The 23169-nt window shown below is 38.2% G+C and overlaps 1 protein-coding gene across 6 annotated transcripts in view; it reads left to right on the top strand.

Annotated features, from left to right (window-relative positions):
- Positions 1-23169, top strand: part of ERBB4 (erb-b2 receptor tyrosine kinase 4) — a 1105575-nt gene that overhangs the window by 930484 nt on the left and 151922 nt on the right. For all 6 annotated transcript variants that reach the window (XM_070619838.1, XM_070619836.1, XM_070619833.1 and 3 more), the window contains one exon: positions 9718-9903. In XM_070619838.1, the coding sequence (XP_070475939.1) occupies positions 9718-9903 (186 nt within the window). The remainder of the gene's footprint in view (positions 1-9717; positions 9904-23169) is intronic.

Raw genomic sequence — 23169 nt, 5'->3', positions numbered from 1 at the left:
GGACTGCGGTGAACCACAGGCAAGTCTGAAGAGACAAAGGGAAGGCCAGCTTTTATTAGGTTTTGGAAGGAAACTGGGGAGGGTTGTTTTGAACAAAATTTCCCTGAAGGAGACCAAGGGTCCGAGGTGGTGGCAGTTTCTCATGGGCTTCGGGCTGTGGTTAGTGCATTGTCACTGAGGAAGGGAGGCATCTTCTTTCTTCTTGCTGGTTCTGTAGGCTATGACAGGGCTGTGTGTGTGAGAGCTCTCCCCTCACAGCTTCCTGACTCTTTTGAATAAGATTTCCCTGATGAATTTTCACATTTTCCCCTCTTGATCCAGATCTTTCCTTGAAGGCATGCCGATCAAGAGCCAGGTCATCTGAGTCACAGTTATTTCTATGTTTGTCCCTCGGTGCCAGGAAGGACCTTTCCTGGGTTTCATGTCGCACATGGGAGGGGAAGGACATAGTGACAGGAAACCACTTAGGCCACATTTGAGTAACAAGGAGAGTAGGAAGAAGAATGCTCAGACACTTTCTAACCATATTTTGTCGAGGTTATAGGCATCAGAAATCATTTCAAAGCACTAAGCCACCATTGTTCCATTTGGTGAATCATTTCTGCAAAGCTTTGACACACAACAGGTGCAAAGTTTAAAAAGGTTTATGCAGAATGAAATTAGAAATAATATGGCAAACCCAGTTTGTATGATGGTTCTGCACCATGAAGCTAGACCTGAAGGCAGCCAACTGAATAAGTCAGAGGTCTATGGGGAGCCAGGTGAAACTTGTAACCAGTGTGCTTGGTCTCTGATTTCATGAATTGGGTTTCTACCTCCCCAGAGGAATTTATTTATGTGCAACAGGTTGTACTTACCACCATACGTACACCACCTCATTCAGCTAGGAGATAGGCAAAGGTGATTTGACTGTCCAATACTACCTTAGCTGGGGGATATAGGGATCGCTGTTGGGCTGCTATTGCCTTGGCAGTGGAGTCAGCTATGTTGCCAATTGTTGACTGATACATTTCTAACCGTCCACTCATTTGTGTGTATTTTGAGCCAAGGAAAGAGAAAGACCTGCCAAAGGAGGCAAACTCAGAGTTACAGTCCCTAACAGGTGGTTCACATTCAGTTCTTTGGTGTAGATTTAGGGGATTGGACCAGTGGTCAGTTTAAGAGTGATTATGAATGGACAGTGGAACAACTGGATATCCTAGTAAGCATCGTGCCCCTATCTGCCAGCTATCTACATAATCGTAGGCCCAGGATTGGTCCTGTCCTTCACAGACAAAGATAAAACCAGGTGGAGTGCAGAGGACTACAGCTAAAGTTTAATTATTAATAGAGTTAACAGGTGTCTTTTGATTAGTTTTGAGTCAAGAGTCTGTGGTATTGGGCAGCCCTGTGGCCTAGTGGTTAAATTTGGTGTTCTCCACTTTGGCAGCCTGGGTTCAGCTCCCTGTTGCAGACCTACACCACTCATTGGTGGCCATGCTGTGGCGGTGGCCCACATACAAAATAGAGGAAGATTGGCATGGGTGTTAGTTGAGGGCAAATCTTCCTCAAGCAAAAAAAGGAAGATTGGCACAGATGTTAGCTCAGGGACAATCTTCCTTAGGAAAAAAAATGAAGGAGGCTGTGGGACTGATACATTTAGGAAGACACCTTACCATCTTAAAATGTTCTTTTCCAAAAGCCCTGAAGTAAGACCTTTGGTGTTTTCTTTCACAGCATGAGAGCAGTTAGTATCAAGGAATGGGAAAGAAGGCAAGAGCAAGAAAGCAGTTTGGTTTGCAAAAGTGTTAACATCAAGTTAGGCTCTGATAGTTATTACTGTCAGAAAGGGAAAAATCAAAACAGGGTACAGGGAAAGTCAGTTTCTGGAGTCTGACTCAATAGGTAACATCCAAATTGGAATAGGAGTAATTATCTATTGACTGGGAACTAAGGTAAAATTAGTTATAGATAGGACTAAAGACTCACCACTGGCATGGGCAGATCAAAGGTCCTGGTGGCAATTCCAACAATCAGACAGGTTTCACCCTTTTGCAATAGATTGGGAAATGTAAATAAGATTATTGTCTTTCCAAGAGAAAGAGAGGAAATAAAGTGAGGAAAAATAGTGAAGAAAAGATATACAGGCCCGGTCCTGTCATCTTGGGAAAGCTGTCTGCTTCAGCTGTTGTCTGCTTCAATCCCTAGACACTTTCTTTTTTTTTTATTATTTTATTGAGGTCATATTGGCTTACAACGCTGTATAAACATGAAGTGTTCATTATTATGTATCAGTTTCTGTATAGACTGCATTGTGTTCACCACTAATAGTCTAGTTTTTATCCATGACCATACATTTGTGCCCCTTTATCCTTTTTGCCCTCCTTCCCACCCATTTCCCCTTTGGTAACCATTAATCTGTTCTCTTTATCCATGTGTTTATCTTCCACATATGAGTGACGTCATATGGTGTTTGCCTTTGTCTAGCTTATCTCACTTAGCGTAATACCCTCAAGATCCATCCATGTTGTTGCAAATGGCATGATTTTATCTTTTTTATGGTTGAGTAGTATTCCATTGTATGTACATACCACATCTTCTGTATCCATTCATCTGTTGATGGGCATATGGGTTGCTTCCATGTCTTGGCTATTATGAATAATTCTGCAACAAATGTAGGGATGCATAATCTCTTTGAATTGTTGATTTCATATTCTTTGGATAAATACTGAGCAATGGGATAGTTGGAATGTATGGTATTTCTATTTTTAATTTTTTGAGAAATCTCTATACTCTTTTCTGTAGAGGCCACACCAGTTTACATTCCCCCCAGCAGTGTATTAGGGTTCCCTTTTCTCCACATCCTCTCCAAACATTTATTTCTTGTCTTGTTAGTTATAGTCATTTTGATGGGTGTAAGGTGATATTTCATTGTAGGTTTGATTTGCATTTCCCTAGTAATTAGTGATGTTGAATATCTTTTCATGTGCCTGTTGCCCATCTGTATATCTTTGGAAAAATGTCTGTTCATCTCTTCTGCCCATTTTTTTATCAGGTTGTTTTGTTGTTGAGTTGTGCAAGTTCTGTACATATTTTGGAATTAACCTCCTGTCAGATATATGATTTACAAATATTTTCTCCCAGTTACTGAGTTGTCTTTTTGTTTTGTTCATGGTTTCCTTTGCGTTGCAGAAGCTCTTTAGTTTGATGTAGTCTCATTTGTTTACTTTTTTGTTTGTTTGTTTTCCTTGCCTGAGTAGACATGGTACTTGGAAGGATACTGCTAAGACTGATGTCAAAGTGTGTACTGCCTATATTTTAGAAATTTAATGGTTTCAGGTCTTACATTCAAGTCTTTAATCCATTTTGAGTTAATCGTTGTGTCTGGTGTAAGATAATGATCTACTTTCATTCTTTTGCTAGTGGCTGTCCAGTTTTCCCAATACCATTTATTGAAGAGACTTTCCTTTCTCTATTGCATGTTCTTGGCTTCTTTGTCAAAGATTAGCTGCCAATAGATGCATGGATTTATTTCAATTTTAATTCACTAGTTGGAGTGTAGGTCCATTCAGGGATTGAAGCTTTCTTTAAGTGAACACATGAATCTGGGAATCTCCCCCTTGGAGCTTGGCTGTGCAGAGTTTGGTTAATAGCCCCTGGTGATGTCCCTTCCAGTGAGGTTAGAGGGAGTCTTTCTGAAGGTAGATGAAATCTCTGGGCTGCAGATTATGATGTCTGATGTTTTCCTCTCCCAAGAATGCACTGTGGAAAGATTGTTCTACCAAAGTACGATGATTCTCTATGGATTTGCTTAGGCCTTTGCAAAACTGAAGTATATCCCCTTTTGCCAGCTGTGGATCAGACGAAGCAGGAGCTAGGTGTATTGAACATCTGGTGATTATCTCAAAAGGGGAGAATTTATGGGTTTCAAAAGGGGTGGATCTGAGATTCAGAAACACAAATTGCAATGCTTTTGGTCAGGGTATTTGAAGGATTTCTACAAATTTTGCCAATTGAGTATTAATAATGCCATTAGTACATTCTACTAGTCCTGAAGATCGAGGGTGGTAGGCATGGTAAAAATGTTGTAAAACCTGCCAAACAGTGCAAACTTGTACAATGGTAAACTGAATTACCCGGTCACTATGAAGTTTGAGGGGGTTCCCCAAGTAGGGATAATTTTTTTAGTAAGATTTCAGCCACAGAAGAGGCAGCAGCCTTCCTGCAATGGAAAACTTCAGCCGAGTGAGAGACCATACAAATCATTATGAAAACATGTTTATATCTGTAAGACAAGGGTAACTGTATGAAATCCATTTGCCAAACCTCAAATGGTCCCTTAGGCAATTTAAAATGTCCAGGAGCAGTGTTAACAGGTTTTCCCAGATTATATTTTGGGCAGGTGGGGCAAGCAAGGCAGACATTTTGCAGTCTTATTTATATTTTCTCACCAATATTATTTCATAAATGTTATCACTTTGTCAGACCAATGATTTAATGAATGCATGGTGGTCAATAATGGAAATTTTAGAGTCCCTGGTAAGACGGGGTTTTTATTTGGCCCAAACCAGAGGTTTCTTGTTTTATCATACCAGCAGCCATTGGATTGCCAGTATTGTTTTTCTTCCTCTGGTGCTGATAGTTGAGCCTCTCTAGTTATGTGTAAATCATTATCTTTGTTGGGTTCCAATGCTTCTAAGCATTCTTTTGGACCCTGACAGAAGTTTGGCTTTTGGTTCCCTTGAGAGCAGCATTTTTAGTGGAAATATCAGTGAAGTGGTTTCCTTTAGCCTCCAGAGAATGAAGTGTGGAATGTCCAGGGAACTTGATGATAGCCAAAGCTGCTGATAGAAGTATGGCATCTAGAAAAGTTTAGACATGAGAGCCATTTTTAGTTGTATCTCCGTTAGAGGTAAGGAAGCCTCTCGGTTTCCATAGCATTCCAAAATCGTGGGCTACTCCAGAGGCATAGTGGCTGTGGGTATATCCATTAGCCAGGATACAAACTCGAGTGAAAGCATATAATTCAGCATGTTGGGCTTAAGCAGCCAAAGGCAAAAGTGTCACCTTAATGATTTCAAAAGGAGTTGGAATCGCATACCAGCACAGAATTTACCCTTTTCATTCTTTAAATAAGAACCATAGGTAAACCACAAGAAAACAACATTGGTTAAGGGAGTTTCCTGTAAATCATTGTGACGAGTTAGAAGGTGATGTGTCAGAGTCAAATAGTCACGAGGAGTCTTGGTGACAGAGTTAACGTTATTGCAGCGAGAAAGGTTTATATGAGGAGCTATTAGCAAGAGGATTTCATTGGAGGTGAGGTGACTAGCTGAACTGTGTTGTGTATGATGAGAATTTAGAAGGGTTTAGAATAGTTAGGGGTGCAAGAATAGTTAGGGGAATCCCATGACTACGTCTTTTGGTGGCCTTAACCAAAACAACAGCGGCAGGAATGGCTCTGAGACAAGGAAGGTATTCTCTGTCCCACAGGGTCTAGCTGTTGGCTATAATGTTCTATGGGGTGATGGTGGCCCCTGTGTTTTTGGGTGAGAACTCCGAGTCCCTTTCCTTATTTTTCATATATGAAGGAAAAAAGGGAAATTGATAATTGGGATGTCCAAAGGCGGGGGATTTATTGAGTTTTCCTTTAAGGCTTTAAAGACTACATCATCCTGATCTTTCCAAACAGTAGGGTCAGGTTTGTTATTTATTAGTAAAGAATATAGGGGATGGGCCATAAAAGAAAAGTTTGGAATCCAATTTCAACAGTACCCAGCTAGCCTGAGAAAGCACTGTAATTGGTGCTTAGTTCTGGGTTTTGGAAAATTGGAGATGCCATGAAGCCTATCTGGATCTAAATATAGCCTTTGTTCCAAGATCAGAGTCCTAAATATAAAACCTGAGTTTGGATGAATTGCAACTTTTCCTTAGAGACTTTGTGTCATTTTGATGCTAAAACTTTTAACAGGTGGGTACTGTCTTCTTGTAAGGAGGTGTAGGAAGGGGAGAAGAGAAGTCAGTTGTCCACAAATTGTAATAAAGTGAAACCTCCAGAAAATTCTATATCATCTATAACAGCCTTTAAAACTTATGAGAAATAAGAAGGACTTTTGGTAAAGCTTTGATGCATGACCGTCCAGGTATGTTGTTGTCCTTCCCAAGCGAATACTCAAGAAAGCACTGCACACGTAAATCATAGTGAAAAATTTGCTTTCGGTAGAGATGGAAGCCAACAAAGTAAGAGGGTTTGGAACAACTGGGTGATGAGGGATGACTATGTTATTTATGGCCAAAGGTCTTGAACAAACCTCTGTCCATTGCCATTGGGTTTCTTTACAGGTAAAACAGGGATGGGTGTTACATGGACTAGTGCAAGGAATAACAAGGCTTTGGACCTTATAAGCTTCTATGGTTGGCTTGATTCCCTGCAGGGCTTCCTCATTTATGGGGTATTGATTAATTCTGGGGAGAAGTTTTAAGGGATCAATTTAGATCTTGATAAGAGGAGCACTGTGAATTCTACTAACATCTGTTGATGATTTTGCCCATAGGGATGGTGCTAATTGATTCATCAGGGGAAAATGACTAGAATCTTTGGCATCCGCTTTGATATTGTCAGAAACAGTGCAAATAAAGGATGTTGAAGAAGATATATCCAGTTCATTGGACCAGTTATTTTGGTTGTTGTCATCAAATTCTAAAATTGTTTCCCCCTTTTGGGAGAAAGAAATTCCTGCATGATATTTTTCTAAGTCTTGGCCCAGTAAGTGGCCGAGGGCAGAGACACTGAGTAGGAAAGAATAGGTATCCCTCAGAGGGCCCAGACAAAAGAAAATAGGTTTATAAATAGGGACTTGTTGACGTTTATTAGTGATCCTCACTACGTGAACTGTTTTAGTATCTTGAGGCAAAGGCTGTTAAACAGCAGTGTAGTTGAGCACTGAGAGTGTAGCTCCAGTATCAATAAGAATGGAGAGAAATTCGTTCCCAATCTGGAGAGTTGTTTCTCCAAACCAGTTAAGAGGAAAGATTGGGAAAAGTCCTTATGATTCCTTGGAGTCTCATCATTGGGAACTGGAAAGGCATTGGAAGGTTTGGTTGGGTGACTGAAGACACCTGGAGCATTTTAATTTACAGTAGTTTTTCTTCTATTGTCCTGGCTTCTTACAATAATGACAAAGACTGGGAGGATTTTGCTTAGGGGCCTCCATCTTTTGAAGTTGGAGATTAACGACTTTAGTGGAATCATCTGAGGTGTGGTTTGAAGGCCAACCAAGTGGATGCCACGTCCATAGGAAGACTAGAATTTTTCTTGAACACAATTTGAAGTCAACTGTAATAACCATGCACAGGTTAATTTGGTTTCTGAGTGAAAACTTGGGTCTTATTCCAATCAACAGGTTTTGAGAAAGTGCTGGGAATTGCCTGTTGGAGTTGGTGAGCAATTCCACAAGCCCCGTCATATAATAGGGCAAGGGGTTTGTCCCGCATCTGCAATTCTAGAGATCTTTCAGGATCATTACAGTTGACAGTTTTCATTGAGTGCTGGGCTTGGCCCTCACTAACAAGCATATGGACTAGTTGATATAATTCTGAGAAATCAGGTTGGTAGGTCTAGACAACCATTTTAAATTCCTTAGCAAATCTTTGGGGATCCTCTGTAACTTTCCAAAATTCTTTTACTATGGCTTAGAGTTTAGCTTTAGTCCAAGGAACATAAGAAATTGGATGCTTAGAGTTAGGGTCCTTGGGGAGTCTGATTTTAAAAGGGCAGATTTCAATGGATTTGATCAAAGAGGAAGTGGGAAGGGGAAGAGGTTCTGAGAAAAAGGGAACTTCAGTGGGAGGATTGGAACGGGTAAGAGGAGAGTATAGAAGAGGTGATGTGGGTGCCACAGGAAAAGAAGTAAGCCTTGGGGGTGAGATGGAGAAGAGCCTACTGATGATATCAATTAAAGATATCAATTAAAACAGGCATCCCATGCACTTTTTTTAATCCTAGAGCCATGGTCTTCTCAGTTCTGAGAAAAAACAGGTTGGGGAGATCAACTAAAGCTCTACGTTACCTTTGGTTAGGTTGGCCCATCTAGTTAAGAATTCGCATGAGCAGGGATCATAATTTTTGAACATGACACCAGCTGGCATCTGAGAGGGCATCTCTTGAGAGGGCTTGGAGGATTGGGATCCCATAACTAAACAATTGGAGATTAGAAAACAAGAGTACAGTAGTCCCCCCTTATCCACGGAGGATAGTTACAAGACCTCCAGTGGATGTCTGAAACCACAGATAGTACTGAACCCTATATATACTATGTTTTTTCCTACATATGCATACCTATGACAAAGTTTAATTTATAAATGAAGCACAATAAGAGATTAACAATAACTAGTGATAAAATGAACAATTATAAAAATATACTGTAATAAAATTTATGTGAATGTTCTCTCTCCCTCTCAAAATTGCTTACTGTACTCACTCTTCTTCTTCTTGTGATGATGTTGGATGGTACAATGTCCTGTGATGAGATGAACTGAGGTGAATGACATAGGCATTGTGACATAGTGTTAGGTTACTATTGACTTTCTGATGATAAGTCAGAAGGAGGATCATCTGCTTCTAGACTGCAGTTAGCCACAGGTAACTGAAGCCACAGAAAGCAAAACCACAGATAAGGGAGTACAGCTGTACTCACCAGGAAGGGTTATGCCATCACAAAAACAGATCCTGAATAAATCTGGAGAGCTCAACATAAGGCGAGGGGCTCAAATCCTAAAGGAGACTTACTGAACTGAAAGGAATGAGATGATCCACAGAAGTGGAGAGCACAGGGACTCCAGTGGTACCGCACGTGTTTCCAGGGGTTGTTAGCTCCTCAGGGTTTGTCTCCTTCAGATGTCACCTCTGACACCATATAATGTCAATCTTAAAATAAAATAATTGATGAATTATCAAAGCAAATTTGAGTTTATTTGAGAACAGTAGAGGAATTAAAATTCAGGACAAGCAGACTATGGCAAACCACAGGTATGTCTGAAGAGACTAAGGGAATGTCAACTTTTCTTAGGTTTTAGGAGGGAATTAAGGAGAGTTATTGGAAGAAAAGTTCATTAGAGGAGAACAAAGAGTTTGAGGTGGTGGTGGTTTCTCATGGGCTGCAAGCAGTGGTTAGCACATTGTCGCTGAGGCAGGGCGGCATCTTCCTGCTGGTTAAGTAGGCTGTGACGAGGGGTGTGTGTGAGAGAGTGCTCCCTTCATGGCTCCTCGACTCTGTTATAAGATTCCCTTTATTAATTTTCAAAACTGTATATGTGTAAATAATATGCTTACACTCTCAATTCTTGATTTTTCAGAGTAGCATTTATATCAATGATTGTACTCTAGAACCAAAGATCAAAGGTTAAAAATCCAGTGTAAGTTAGGATTCAATTTCAACTTACTTGGCAGTAAATGAAATCTAATATTGTCTACATTATAAAAGAGATCCCATTATTAATTTTATATGCAGTTATTCTTTAACATTTTCCATTTTATTAAATATATACTCTGTTTTTCATTTAATTTCACTTGAATTAAATTGCTTTAAGAATATGATGGCTACAATGTCTTTTCGCTTTTAATTGATTCCATTGAGTGTGCATTTTAAAAGTCATTATCAGCACCATTAATTCAGTGCAAGTAACTATATTTATAAAAAACTTTGGGTTGAAGTGGTGCTATTATATTTTTTCTCATAGGAAGCTCTGATCATGGCAAGTATGGACCATCCACACTTAGTCCGGTTATTGGGTGTCTGTCTGAGCCCAACTATCCAGCTGGTTACACAGCTTATGCCCCATGGCTGCCTGTTGGATTACGTCCATGAACACAAGGATAACATTGGATCACAGCTGTTACTTAACTGGTGTGTCCAGATAGCGAAGGTAGGTGCCTGTCATTTCCCGTGGAAATGACTTTTCTGGCTTTATATCTCCTAATCTAAAACAATTTGAGTATTAAAAACATTTCAAGTCTTTCAATCTATTTAAGTAAAACAAATTATATTTGCTCTATTGAAAGATATGTTATAGGGAGGTGTTTACATTTAAACTACAGATCAAACACATGGTCTTCTTACACGTTTTTTGATTATTGTGCTGTGCTGTTTATGGTATATTGACCAAAGATCAAAATGAATAGCTTACTAGTCAGGAGGAAAAATTGTTATGCTGGATTTGTTCGGCTTTTTGTTTGTTTTGATATAGTTTATTTACCAAAAAAAATCTGAGAAAGAAAAAATTGAAGGTCTGAATTGTTACATTTTTAGATGATTTTGTTAAAATAGCCTGTACATTCAATTCTCAGTACTATCAAGGTTCAAATTCTAAGTATTTTCCTAGACATTTTCATATTCTCAAGGGGTCTTTAATGGTTTGGGGTTTTTTTCTTTTTGATCTGGCACAAAATCTCAGAGATGTAACATACATAAGGAAAGTGGCTTGGATCTTAGTACCCGGGTGGTGGGGGAGGTGGCGCTGTGGTGAACTAGACAGCATCTGCCCTCTTCTAGGAGACTCTGGCTTTTTCTATAAGATTTGTCTGTCTTCTAATTTTTCAAGAGGGGATATAGTTCTGGATTTTTTTGTTAATTCTCCAAATTTAAATCTTGGCTCAAACTTTTGAAGTGCTCTGGGAGCCAAAGCAAACATTCATGTCCCGCAGTCCACAAGTGTGCAAATTCTGATGTACATTCCTTATGTTCCAAGTAACCATTTATGATTATCTGTTCCAAGGATAGTTCTTGAAAATTTTCTCTTTCCAGATATTTAGGGCTGAGATGAGTTTTAACTCACTCTTTCAACTCTTAGTTACATCAAAATATGACTTCATATTCTGTAAATTCCATATGTTCGTCTTTGCATTTGTGTGATATAAATACCAAAATGTTAATTTAGTGGTTTTAGCCTGTTTCTTTTTACAATCTAAGAGTGAATGAAAATACATTACCAAAGGAGAAATTTGAGATGATTCTTAAAATGCAAACCCAAAAAGTCTTTTGAGGGAAAAGCCCAGTTTAGTTTTACATACTATAAGTCTCAATATAGTTTCCTTATGGCCCATGTATTATAATTTTGTGAATATTACATGACAAACTCACAACTGAGAGGATTCTTTATGGTAATGAAGCTTGAAATATAGCTCTTCAAAAATTGATTTACTTATCTAAGAACTTCTATAATTTATAAGGTGAGCTAAATATGCAATAGAAATTCTCAAATCATCCTAGCGCTATAAATGAAAACAAAACTAAACTTCAGATTTCTTAGCTCTTCTCTATATTTCCTGCAGTACTTTCCATAATTTAGCTTTTGTCCTTAGGGATTCATGGCATTAATATATCATCTATACGAGACTATACACTCTAATAATAGAAACTACTGTGAGTTCCCTGAATAACCACACTGTTTTAAACCTTTTTGCCTTTGCAAATGCCATTTCTTCTGCTGAGAAATATTTTCTCAGTTTCTTGAGTCACATAACACGACCTTTTTCATCCATCAACACTGACAGCACTCCCTTCCTTTCTGGAGCCTTCCCTGGTCAACCTCTGTCTCTAAACAGAAGTAACTTCTGCATTAGTTCTGGTCAATGATATCTTGAAAATATTTTTATTATTTAAATGTTAAACTATGTGTCTCCATAGCTCCCTAAATGTACGGCAAGTTTATTTAGCCATTTATCCTTCAATAAATACTTGTGGACACCTACCATGTACCGGGTACTATGCTGACTGAAGTGTTTCAGGTGAACAATATGGACGTGAGCCTGGTTGTCTCTGTGTACCTTGATGGAATGAACAGACATACAACAAATAAAATAATTAAGTGCAGGATTAAATGCTATGCTTCAGATTTTGAAGAAAAATAATTACAGGAGAGACTTTAGGGAAGACCCCACTGAGTCTTGATTGAGAAGACTTTGGCCATGAACAGAAAATTTAGGAGGAGGAAAGATTACACAGAGTCCTATAGATATAGTGACCATGTAATTTATTATCAAAATGGGACAATTTTAGGAGTGAAAGGAGGCTCCATTGCTAGTTACATCAGGACAGCAGAGCCTGGTACGTGGGAGCCCTGTACAGCATGGGAGTTTGGATTTTGTTATAAATGCGGTAGGTAGTTATTGAAGTATTTTACCTTGGAAGTGACATAAACCAATTTATGCTCTAAAGAGATCATGCCAGTTTATGTATGCAGATTAAATTGAGGCAATGCAAGATGGACATGAAGATACCAGTTAGAAATCTGGGGATAATGAAAATAAGGAGAAGGAAATGCAATTAAGATATATTTTTGAGACAAATTTAAGGCATTTGATGGTTGATTAGCTCTGAGCAATGGGGGAGGGGAGTGTGGTGGGGCCATCTCCTGAGGTGGAGAAGGCTGAAGAACTTATCTGTAGAGAAAAATCAGGAGTTCAGTTCTAGACATGGCAAATTGGATAAGTTTATAAAATGTGAAATTGGACTGTCAATCAGGTAGTTGAATTTGGTTGGGACTATAGATTTAGGTTTAGGAGTGATAGCCATTTAAATACATGGGAATATATGGGATTATCTGGGGACCGACTGGGTCTCAATCATACTTCTCAACACATAAAATTGGGTCTTATACAGAGTAGCCATTCAATAAACCTATTTAATTAATATTTTTAAGTCATAAGGAAAATAAAAAATCTACCCTTAAGGAGGGAGTCTTTCCTTCATCTTTTTTCCTACTCTGGGGGCAGAATTGTGTAATGCTTTGGGAAACAGCATTAGGGTCAGAAGGACCTACATAGTATGTTCATGCTCACTTTTTGGTTTTGTGAGTTTGAATTAAGCTAGTCGACCTCTCTGAATTTTTGTTTCTCAATGTATTAACGGAGTTAATTATTTTTACATTTTTTCTCATTGCAAAATGAATAGAATATTATCTACCTGTGGTAGGCTGAAAAATAACCCAATAGATGTTATGTCTTATCCCCGAATCTGTGAATATGTTACTTTACATGTTAAAAAGGATTGTGCACATGTGATGAAGTTAAGGATTTGAGGGTGAGTAGATTATCCTGGTGGGCCCAACGTAATGGAGAGATCTTTATAATGAGAGGCAGAAGGATTAGAGTCAGAGAGAGAAGATGCAAGGATGGAAGCAGAGTTGGAATGAGGGGCCTTGAGGATGGAGGAAGGGGCCATGCTGAAGAAAAGAGCCGATTTCTAGAAGTTGGAAAAGGAAAGGAACCAGATTCACTGCTGGAACCACCAGAAGGAATGCAGCCCTGCCAGCACCTTGATTTTAGTCCAGTAAAACTGATTGTGGACTTGTGACATCCAGAGCTGTAAGAAAATTAATTTAGGGCCCGGCTCGGTGGCGCAGCTGTTAAGTTCGAACGTTCCGCTTCTCAGCCGCCCACAGTTCGCCGGTTTGGATCCTGGGTGTGGACATGGCACTGCTTGGCAAAAGCCATGCTGTGGTAGGCATCCCACATATAAAGTAGAGGAAGATGGGCACGGATGTTAGCTCAGGGCCAGGCTTCCTCAGCAAAAAGAGGAGGATTGGCAGTAGTTAGCTCAGGGCTAATCTTCCTCAAAAAAAAAGAAAAGAAAAGAAATTTATATGGGTTTAAGCCACTAAATTTGTGGTCATTGGTTACAGCAATAGAAAACTAATACACTTCCTCATAGTGATTTGCAGAGATTCAATGAAATAGCCCACGTAAGGTCTCTGGCTCGGCTCCTAGAATGTGGAGTGCTTAAAATCAACCTGCATTTATTAGCTGTAGGTTGAAAGCCTTGAAACAGAGAGTTGTTTTAGAAACGTCTGTAAAATAAGAGTAATGTGGTCTGAATAAAGACAAGCATTTTACAAATAGCTATTTCAATAATTTAGAGGCTACATTTTCTTTGTTTTCAATTCTCACCTAGATAGACTTGTGAAAGTAAATGAGGTATCCTCATAATTTCTCCAATACCCACTTTCATTTTGGCCACATCCTTTTTTTGTTGACAAAGCTGGGAGGAGGGGGAGGAATGATGCTGTAAAATAACCAATTTATATTTGTGTTATAATATACCTGTGGAAAGGTTAACACAGAAATGATAATGATAGCTAACATCAAGCACTTACTCTGCGCGAGCACTATTCTGTGTATTTTATTCATCAATTAATTTGTCTCATCACAAACCTGTGAGGTAAGTATCATTATTATGTACTTTTCACGGATCAAGAAAGTGAGTCAGAGAGAATTTAAGTAACTTGATTAATTCACACAGCTAGTAAATAAATAGTGGAAGCACTAATCTATGTTGTTTTTATATATAAGGAAGAAAGTATTTTAAAAATATTTTCATGCATATTCTGTTTTATTTCCACTCTTCCATTGTTTCATCATTCTACAAAATTTTATATAATAGAAAACACAAATTTAAACACCAAATGTGTTTGCCTCTTATAGGCAACCATATTCACTCTGCATAAGCTGCGTTTGGAACTTGATTTAATTTGGTAAGCAGAGCAGAACACAATATTATTTAATGTTCATATACAGCTGTATGCTTTCCTGGTGTTTTATGAATCAGAATAGAAGATAATGTTGAAATTCCTTCTTTCGTAGTGTTGCTAACAAGTTTGAGAAACAGTTTTTAAAGACAGCTTAGCTTATTCTGAAAAATATATGTGAGTTTAGAGTGAAGGAACTTCATGGTGAGTAACGCTGATAATGACTGTGTCCAGGTAGATAAAGCATGTCTTACACACCTGGCATCTGCTTGGTGCTTTATGTGCATTGTGTTATTTCATCTTTACTGAACCTCTAGCAGGTATGGCCCGTTATTCTCCCAGTTTATAGAGAAGGAAATGGGGGAAGTCCTAAAGGATACAGCAGCAGGTTGAGATGCCTGGATTTTACACAGGTAACTCTGATGATGTCAGAGCCAGGTCTTCAAACCATTTTTCACTCTTTCCTCTCCAAACAAACACATGTCGCCTCACCTTAGTCACTTGCTCTCTGTCCTCCAACAACACCCCAAATTGAGGAGTGCTGAGGGCATGACCTTTTGTCTGTAGTTGTGTCTCATCATTAATCCCATAATAGGAAAGATTCTTTAATGAATAATCCTTTTTATTGTCTTCATGAGAATTTTTCATTGTCTTCTCATCAGGATGTATGTCACATCTTCAGGAGAAAGTACTAGATATTTCTTCAATGATGGGGGAATATTTTTCAACCAATGTTTTACTTGTAAAATATTATGAAAAAGCAAGCTCAGAACTGTCTGTGAACTATTGTGCGGTATAGATAGTGATCCCAAGTGACACCATAAATTAAGAGTTTAAAATGCATAGTCTGGCACTAGTTTATGTTAAGCACACAGACTCTAGAACCAGACTGACCAGGTTCAAATCCAAGCTCCACAACTTATTAGCTGTTTGGCTCTAGATGTTACTTAATCTCTCTGGGCCCCATGAAAATGGAAGTAAGGATAGTACTTGCTTCACAGAGTAATTATGAGAATAAGGTAATATTCATAACGTGCTAAGAAAATTGCCCAGCGTAGACTAAGAATGTATACTACATGTTATTTTGGATAATATCTGAGTAGAATACAATAAGGAAAGACATATTTTTAGTTAGAACACCCTAATGATGTCATTTTAAAAGTACCTCATTTTTAAATCCTAGATATAAAAGATTTAGCATTGGTTTTTAGACCATTCTGGGGATGGGAGGAGGTAATCTCATGTGTAATATTTAATAATTCTGACCTTTGGAAGAAAGAACTTGTCTCTCATCCTCATGTACTTTCCTACACAGGTTCCTAAGTTGCTGTTCCACAGGTGCTATGGCCTCAATTCCATATTAGAAATTAAATTATTTGTAGCATTGAAAACATCTGAAACTGCCATGAAACCACCAGTAAACTAGCAAAGATTTGGGGTCAGGAGTAATTCTTTGAATCAGATAGTCTGTTACTGAAGAGGAACAAAGAAAAAATTCTAACTTTTCAATCTCAAACCAGAAAAAGTTAATATTGGTCTATCTCCCTATAACTGCACAAATTGTAGCCCCTGATTCCTTTCTAAGGAAAATATTATTTGAAGCTTTTCTGTTATTATTGTTACTGTATTTGTAAAGTGTGAACACTGAGTATAGGCTACTTTTACTTTTCAAAATCTTGAAACCTTTCTCAGAGCTTTGCTGCCCTTTTCACTTTGCCGTCAGATTTTCTTCGGAGGCTCTCATTGGTTTACAGTTTAATTCAGATGTAGAGTTTGAAGGGCTTTCTTTTGCTGTGGTGCACATGTCCATGGTACATTGTATCCTTCAAGATGATTCATTGTCTGATTAAGTCATAAATTGACCCAACTTTAAATTTCTTCCAAAAGAACATGGAAATAAAAGTCACTCAATATTTTAAAGAATAAAAATTAACCTAATATGTTTAACCAAAATAATTTAGATTCTGCCTATAAATAAAAGCTCTCAGTTACATTTTTACAAATAGATTGATTCCAGCATTTATGCTTTATAGGAAAAGTATTGTTCAAAGGTCAGCATGATGTTCAGTCCAGTTTAATAGATTTTCTCAGTTGAACTTTTTTTTTACTTTGTTCCCCAATTACTTTTCTTATCCATTCATATTTTTAATTGGAGTTAATGAGAATTCTATGTATAGATGTGACCTTAGACATATGCACATTTGTGTATAATACATGTACAATTTAAAAGTAATCAATAGTCTAGGAAAGAGGCAGAACACTAATAACATTCTAGAAAAGATGAAATTAGCACTTATTATGTATAATAGTAAAATAATGATATTTAATACTGTTTAGAAGTTTGTGAATACCAATTGACTGAATGGGTTCCTTGGGCAGGTTTTGACACAGAGAAATGATCATATTCTATAAAGGTAGTGGAGAAGAGGAATATTGGAATTAAAAGCCATAGTGTTAGCGGCATAGCTAGATTCCATTTAGTGAAAAGTCACAATTTAAATTAAAATAGATTATTTTTCCTCTTCATATAATCACTTTTGGGGAGAGACAAGGATGTAACATTGCTTAATCTTTATCATTTTTACTGATATTATTTAACTTTGAAGACATTATACATTCTGATGAGTTTTCATTAGATCTTTAGAGAAATTCAGTGGCATGAATCTGACTTAGTAGTACAATTTTATTCAGAGTAAATATCTTCAGTGACTTTCCTAGGGTCATGCTGCAAACTAGCCCAGGGATAAAGAACTGAACTCAGAATTATGGACAAGTCATTGATTATTTCATGAAGATAAAATGTTCAATATTTTTTCCATAGAGGCAGCCAATTGAGAGAGTTTTTGCAGAATCTCTGTCCATTTCTAAGGTCTGTGTCTAATTAGACATTTGAGGTCTGAATCCAAGAGGAGATTATCTCTGGTCTTTATTTAACCAGGAAGGATTCATTTATTTATTAATTTACATCTTTTTTTTTTTTTTTTTTGAGGAAGATTAACCCTGAGCTAACTATTGCCAGTCCTCTTTTTGCTGAGGAAGACTGGCCCTGAGCTACCATCTGTGCCCATCTTCCTCTACTTTATATTTGGGACGCCTACCACAGCATGGCTTTTGCCAAGCAGTGCCATGTCCGCACCTGGGATCCGAACCGGCAAACCCCAGGCCGCCAAGAAGCGGAATATGTGCACTTAACCGCTGCGCCACCTGGCTGGCCCGTATTTATTAATTTAAAAATTAGTAAGTTATGATTTAGCAGGTACTATCTCAAGATCTGCGGATTCAAGTTAAAACAACAATGTAAACTCCCTCTATTGCAGTTTTTATATTCCACTAGTGAAGACAGGCACAAAAACCAAGAAATCAAAAACCACTGCACTACTGCCTCCTGTAGCGAGAGAGGAGAGATGGCCCTGCCTGCAGAGTGTTAGGGCGGGACTGCAAAGGAAGCTGTACTGTGTCCAGGTTCTAGCTCCATCGCTAATCATCTGCATGACTTAGGGAAATTCTTTGATGTCTCTGAATCTGTTTCCTCATCTATAAAATGGGCAACAGCCTCCATTTGTCCAGCTGTTGTGATGGTTAGATGAGATCATGCTTCAGCTGTGCACATTTGCTACCAAAGCTTCAGCGCTGAATGGATGTCACGATGAAATTAACTAAAATGATAATACATTATTTAATATTTATTATCATCAATATTAACTTAGACATGACTTCCACAGAAAGTCACCATAGAGTAGCAGAAAAAATATGAACCACAGAGAAATACGATCTGGGTTTGAATCCCGAATCATAGTTATGAGAGCTTTGAGGCTCATTTTCTCTTTTGCCAAATGAGAAAGCCTATGCTTGCATGAAATGAATCAAACCTATGTTTATCAAATTTGAATGAACAAATAGATACGAGCAACTGATACAATCTGAAACATTAGACAAAACTTTCTACAGAACAGAAATATATATATTTCTTCATTAATTGTTACTCGTTTATTATATTCCTTTATTCATTTGTATTTATTTATATGCATTTATTCATGTGTACTTATTTATTATTGTACTCACGAATACAGCAAAATTCCATTGAGAACCTACTATGATTACAATGGTGAAAAATAATGGATTTTGGAATTAGAAGATCTGGCTTTGAATAACAACACTTATCAGTCATTAGCTGTGTAATTTGGGGCAAGTTTCTTAAACTCTCAGAACTTCCTTATCTAAACATCAGGATAATAATATTTACCATATAGGGTTATTGTAATAATGAAATAAAACAATAAAGCATGTCAATATCTTAACATGTTGCCTGACACCTAGTATTGCTCAGTAAATATTGACTTTTTTTTTTAATCACACAGAGCAGTGGTCTCAAGGCCATTCATTTCCAACGAGGATTGCTACACCTTTGCATAAATAAAGAGTTCACTTGAATTTTTTTTTTCCAGGACAAAACACAAGTCTCCCCAGAGAATTTTTTCCATCATTTCTTTGTGTTGAGCAGAAATAAATACGGTCTGAGGGACCAGATTGGAGGAACATCACATTACTTCTTGTCTAAATAAAAATTATTCCAGCTTGGTGCTCAACTATCAGAGTTGGTCAGAAATTCCATTTTAATCGTGTATTGGAAGGTTCCCACAGGATTCGTCTAGGGATGTTGAAGGATCTGGTGAGGAATACATGGTGCTTGGCAAACAGGGGCAGGATCTCCCTTTTGCCGACCTCTGTAGTTGGTACATTAAAGTATTGTTTGTTCAGCTCCATGGAAGCAGAGCTGCCCAATCTGTCCGTCAGTTATGTACAATCCTTATAGCTATGACATCATTGTCCCTCTCTCTTTTTTATTTGGCATATAACATAAGTGCCTATTGCTCATGAGTCTGGATCTGCTGAGGGGCTCTGGAATCTTGGCTATGCTCACTCATGGGTCTGCAGGCTGTCTGGCTGCCAGGTAATCTAGACTGGGCTGATGAGGGTGACTGGAGGGACTGGGCTGTCCTCTTCCATCAAGCTAGCCAGAGCGTGTTCCCACAAATCCTTGTCTCATGGTGCCCAGTCCCCCAGGGCTGGGTATCCATCCAAGCACGACCACTTGAGAGGCCTAGCACCTCTACAAGTACAGAATGAGAATAGGCACTGAGGTCCCCTGTCCCCACCCCCCTTCTGGAATTGCCACCAGTAACCCTCTTCCCTCTTCAGTCTTAGAGAACCTAACCTTTTTTCTCCAGGTTGTTGGGTTCAGCCTCTTCCACATTCCACCCTCATCTCCACTACTCAATAGAAATAAGTCAATTTCTCAAACAACAAAAGCTAAGTGAGCCTTGTCTTCTGGGTGCTGCTGCCTTGGAATTGCAATGGTAGGTCCTGCAGGACAAAAATCATTTCAAAATGGAGATCTCAGGAAGAAACACACAGATTTTCCTATTCCAAAGACACAGGCACTAAAACGCAAACTGGTATCTTAATAAAGTATTTTGCTGTGTATCTAAACGGATAGAAAAGCAATAAGAAATTCACAAGGAAAGGACCCAGTCCAGAAAATTTCCTTTGTGGAGGTGGTGAATCTTTAAAAAGGTGATTATCGGAACTTGTTAAAATTTTGACACAATGAAGAGGCCCAGAAGATTATCTAGTTCAGTGATTGAAAAAAAATGTTGAGGCATGAAATTGTTTCTTTAAGTGAAATCTTACTTGGAAATCCAAACCAATAAAACTGAGCCATAACTGGAGCAACAGAAGGGTTTTGAGAGGGCTTCACGGAACCCTGAGAGTTCCCTAGGTCCTCATGGAGACCAGCCCCACGACCATCTGATGTGCCTGTGTAGAAGATGCGGAAACTGAAGCCTAAACAGAGGATGGAGTCCATTGAACACCACAGTGCTAGTGCTATTAAAAGCCGAGATCTGAATCTATACACTACTCTGGCACCCCGGGCGCCCCAGCTGAGATCAACTGATGGCCAGCACCCCTTACCCGACTCCACAAGATTTGTGATCCCTCATTTGTCATTTAGGTGAAATAACTCCTACAGTGGTAGAATCAGTCTACACCTCTTGTGATAATTTTTAAATGATCTAATGAACTTTTTTCTTTCGCCTATAGAATATTAAATGAGAGGCAGCTAGCTCATTTTTACTTCCAAGTATTTTGGGTTTTTTTAGTTTATCTTCCAAAGGTTTTTCTTTTTTTCTTTTTTTTAAATCTCTTTTCCACCAATATTCTTTCCTCTCCGTCTTTATGTTAGAATGTCTAATAACGTTGTAACCTCCCAAATTGGTGCTAAAGCACCTGGCTGAAATTGAATCATGTCTATCCCCTCCCTGAAACAACCTCACACTGTTTATTTATGTGCCAAATTCTCATTGCCTTAAAGGAGGATGCTATATAAGGGGTAGTCAGGGATAACAGAGAATCTCGATCGTACCAGATGAAAATGAAACTTATGGAGACAGCTTCTATAGCACAGGTCCCAGAATTGCAGTGAAGCCTTAATTATTTCCTGGGGTTTGCATGAAATATGAAGGTATCTCACTTAGAGAAAAAGTCATTTAGATTGTTTCTTGTCTAACCTATAAAATAGCAAGCTTCCCTTTTGCTTTGCCTTGCCTGTGGCTTGGTTTGGCATGCTGAGCAACTTCAATTCGGCTTGGAAGTTACTCCACTCTTTAAATGGCAGAGGTTTCATTCAGCGACCATATGCATTCAGAAAGCAAAATACTTAATTTCTTTACTGTAAATTTATGCTTTAACTAGTACTTTTAATGTACTGTTTTGACAGAAAAGTGAAAGCTATCCAATCCAAATGGATTAAATTGCGCTTTGTGTGTGTAAAGTGTTCACAATTACATCTATTAGTCATGACTATGTGAAGCGTGGTATTGTAACAGATTTTAGGAGCACAGTGAGTTTCTCAAAAGCAGAATCAAAGTAGCAGGACTGGCATGTCTAGTTTATTGCTCCCCTATGGCTCTTGTTTCTAAAAGTGCAGAAGTAGATACAGTATTGCTCTATGGAAGCTGTGATCTACATTCATGATCTTTCAGATGTATGCATGCAATACCATCTTCCCGCAGATTTCAAGATGTTTACAGTAATTCAGAGAGAGAGGACTTGCATTTTGCTGCACAAAAGAGAAACAAAGGATGAGGAGATCAAGCGATTTGACTGAAAACAGGAAAACCATATTGGGACTGAACACAAAACACAGATTTACTTCCTTCTACACCTGCCCAGTTCTTTCTTCAAAGAGCCCTCATACAGGTTTTTTATTTTGGAATAACCATAGATTCACAGGAAGTTAGAAAACATTTAAGAAGAGGTTCCGTTGTTCTTCATCCTATTTCCCCACTGATAACATCTTGCATAACTCTACTACAATATTGCAATCAGGAATTTGACACTGGTAGAATCCACAGAGCTTATTCAGATGTCATCAGTATAAAACTGGTGTGTGTGCATGTGCACGTGTATAGTTTTCGCAATTTTGTCACGTGTCGATTCATACAACCACCACCACAATCAAGATCCAGAACTATTTCATAACCTCGTGCCATCCCTTTATAACCTCACCTACCTCCTAGTTCTTTGTGTTTAATTGAATTCAGATCTTGCCATGATTGATGTTTGTAATGACAACTTATTTTTAAAACATCTTCTTGGACTTAGCATGCTTTGTATACTACAATGGACATATACTACTCTTAACACCAAATTTGATTCTAGCATTAGTAACTTGGCAGACTCTTACTTCAAAGGATATCTTCCATAGAATTGCACCAAAATATTCTAGAATGGTGGCTATGGAAAAGAAGAACTTGGTTCTCTACTCTTGGTGTAGTTATGTGAACTAGGAAGCATGCAATAGCCAAAATGTAATATTAGATCTTCTTGTGATTACTTAGTGGGAATATCTACACTCCTACTTCTGCACTTCTAATTACTGTAGGAAAGTGGTGTGGCAGGTCACTGACTGCAGAAGAGAGATAGCCGAATCAAACCCAGAGGCATGTGGAGCTAGAAGCGAAGAAAATTAGGCTAATAATGAAGACAGACTGTAAGTGAATAAGAGAGAGCAGTTAAGGCTTTATGCCAATCTTCACCTTCTGAGAAAGTTGAAAAATGTGGAATAATTCTATTTACTATCATACACAATGAAATAAAATATACGCAGCTTGTATGATATATATGTATGTGTGTACAAACATAACAATACATATATACATATATGTAGATGTATCTGGTATTTTTGTATATTGTGAATATAAATATATTAGTAAGAGGAATTCATGTTTTAAATGTAGAATATTTCTGTGTAGCCAAAATTCCACAACGTTCAATTTAATATGTATATGTGGAATTAGTGTAGAATGGGAAGAGCCATCATTGCCATGATTAGAAATATTAGGCTAAATAATATTTGTGCAGAATTTCACTTTCCATCACCTAAATTTGATTGATTAAAAGAGGTTGTTGGTAGATGTTTGTTATTTTTCATCAGGCTAAGGTGAGAGATGAAGAGAATACATGTGTAGTTGTGGAAAGGATGCGTGAGCTGAGCAGTGATGAGCACATGAAGAACAGTGGCTGTGGGTCAAAGATTTTATCCTTCATTAAGGAGCCTTTTCCTAAGCTTAGTACTACCCCATCACAAAGTGAACAAAGGATGAG

Source organism: Equus przewalskii, chromosome 5 (assembly GCF_037783145.1).
Source record: "Equus przewalskii isolate Varuska chromosome 5, EquPr2, whole genome shotgun sequence".
NCBI classification, from domain to species: Eukaryota; Metazoa; Chordata; class Mammalia; order Perissodactyla; family Equidae; genus Equus; species Equus przewalskii.
This window is presented reverse-complemented; position numbering and strand designations above follow the sequence as displayed.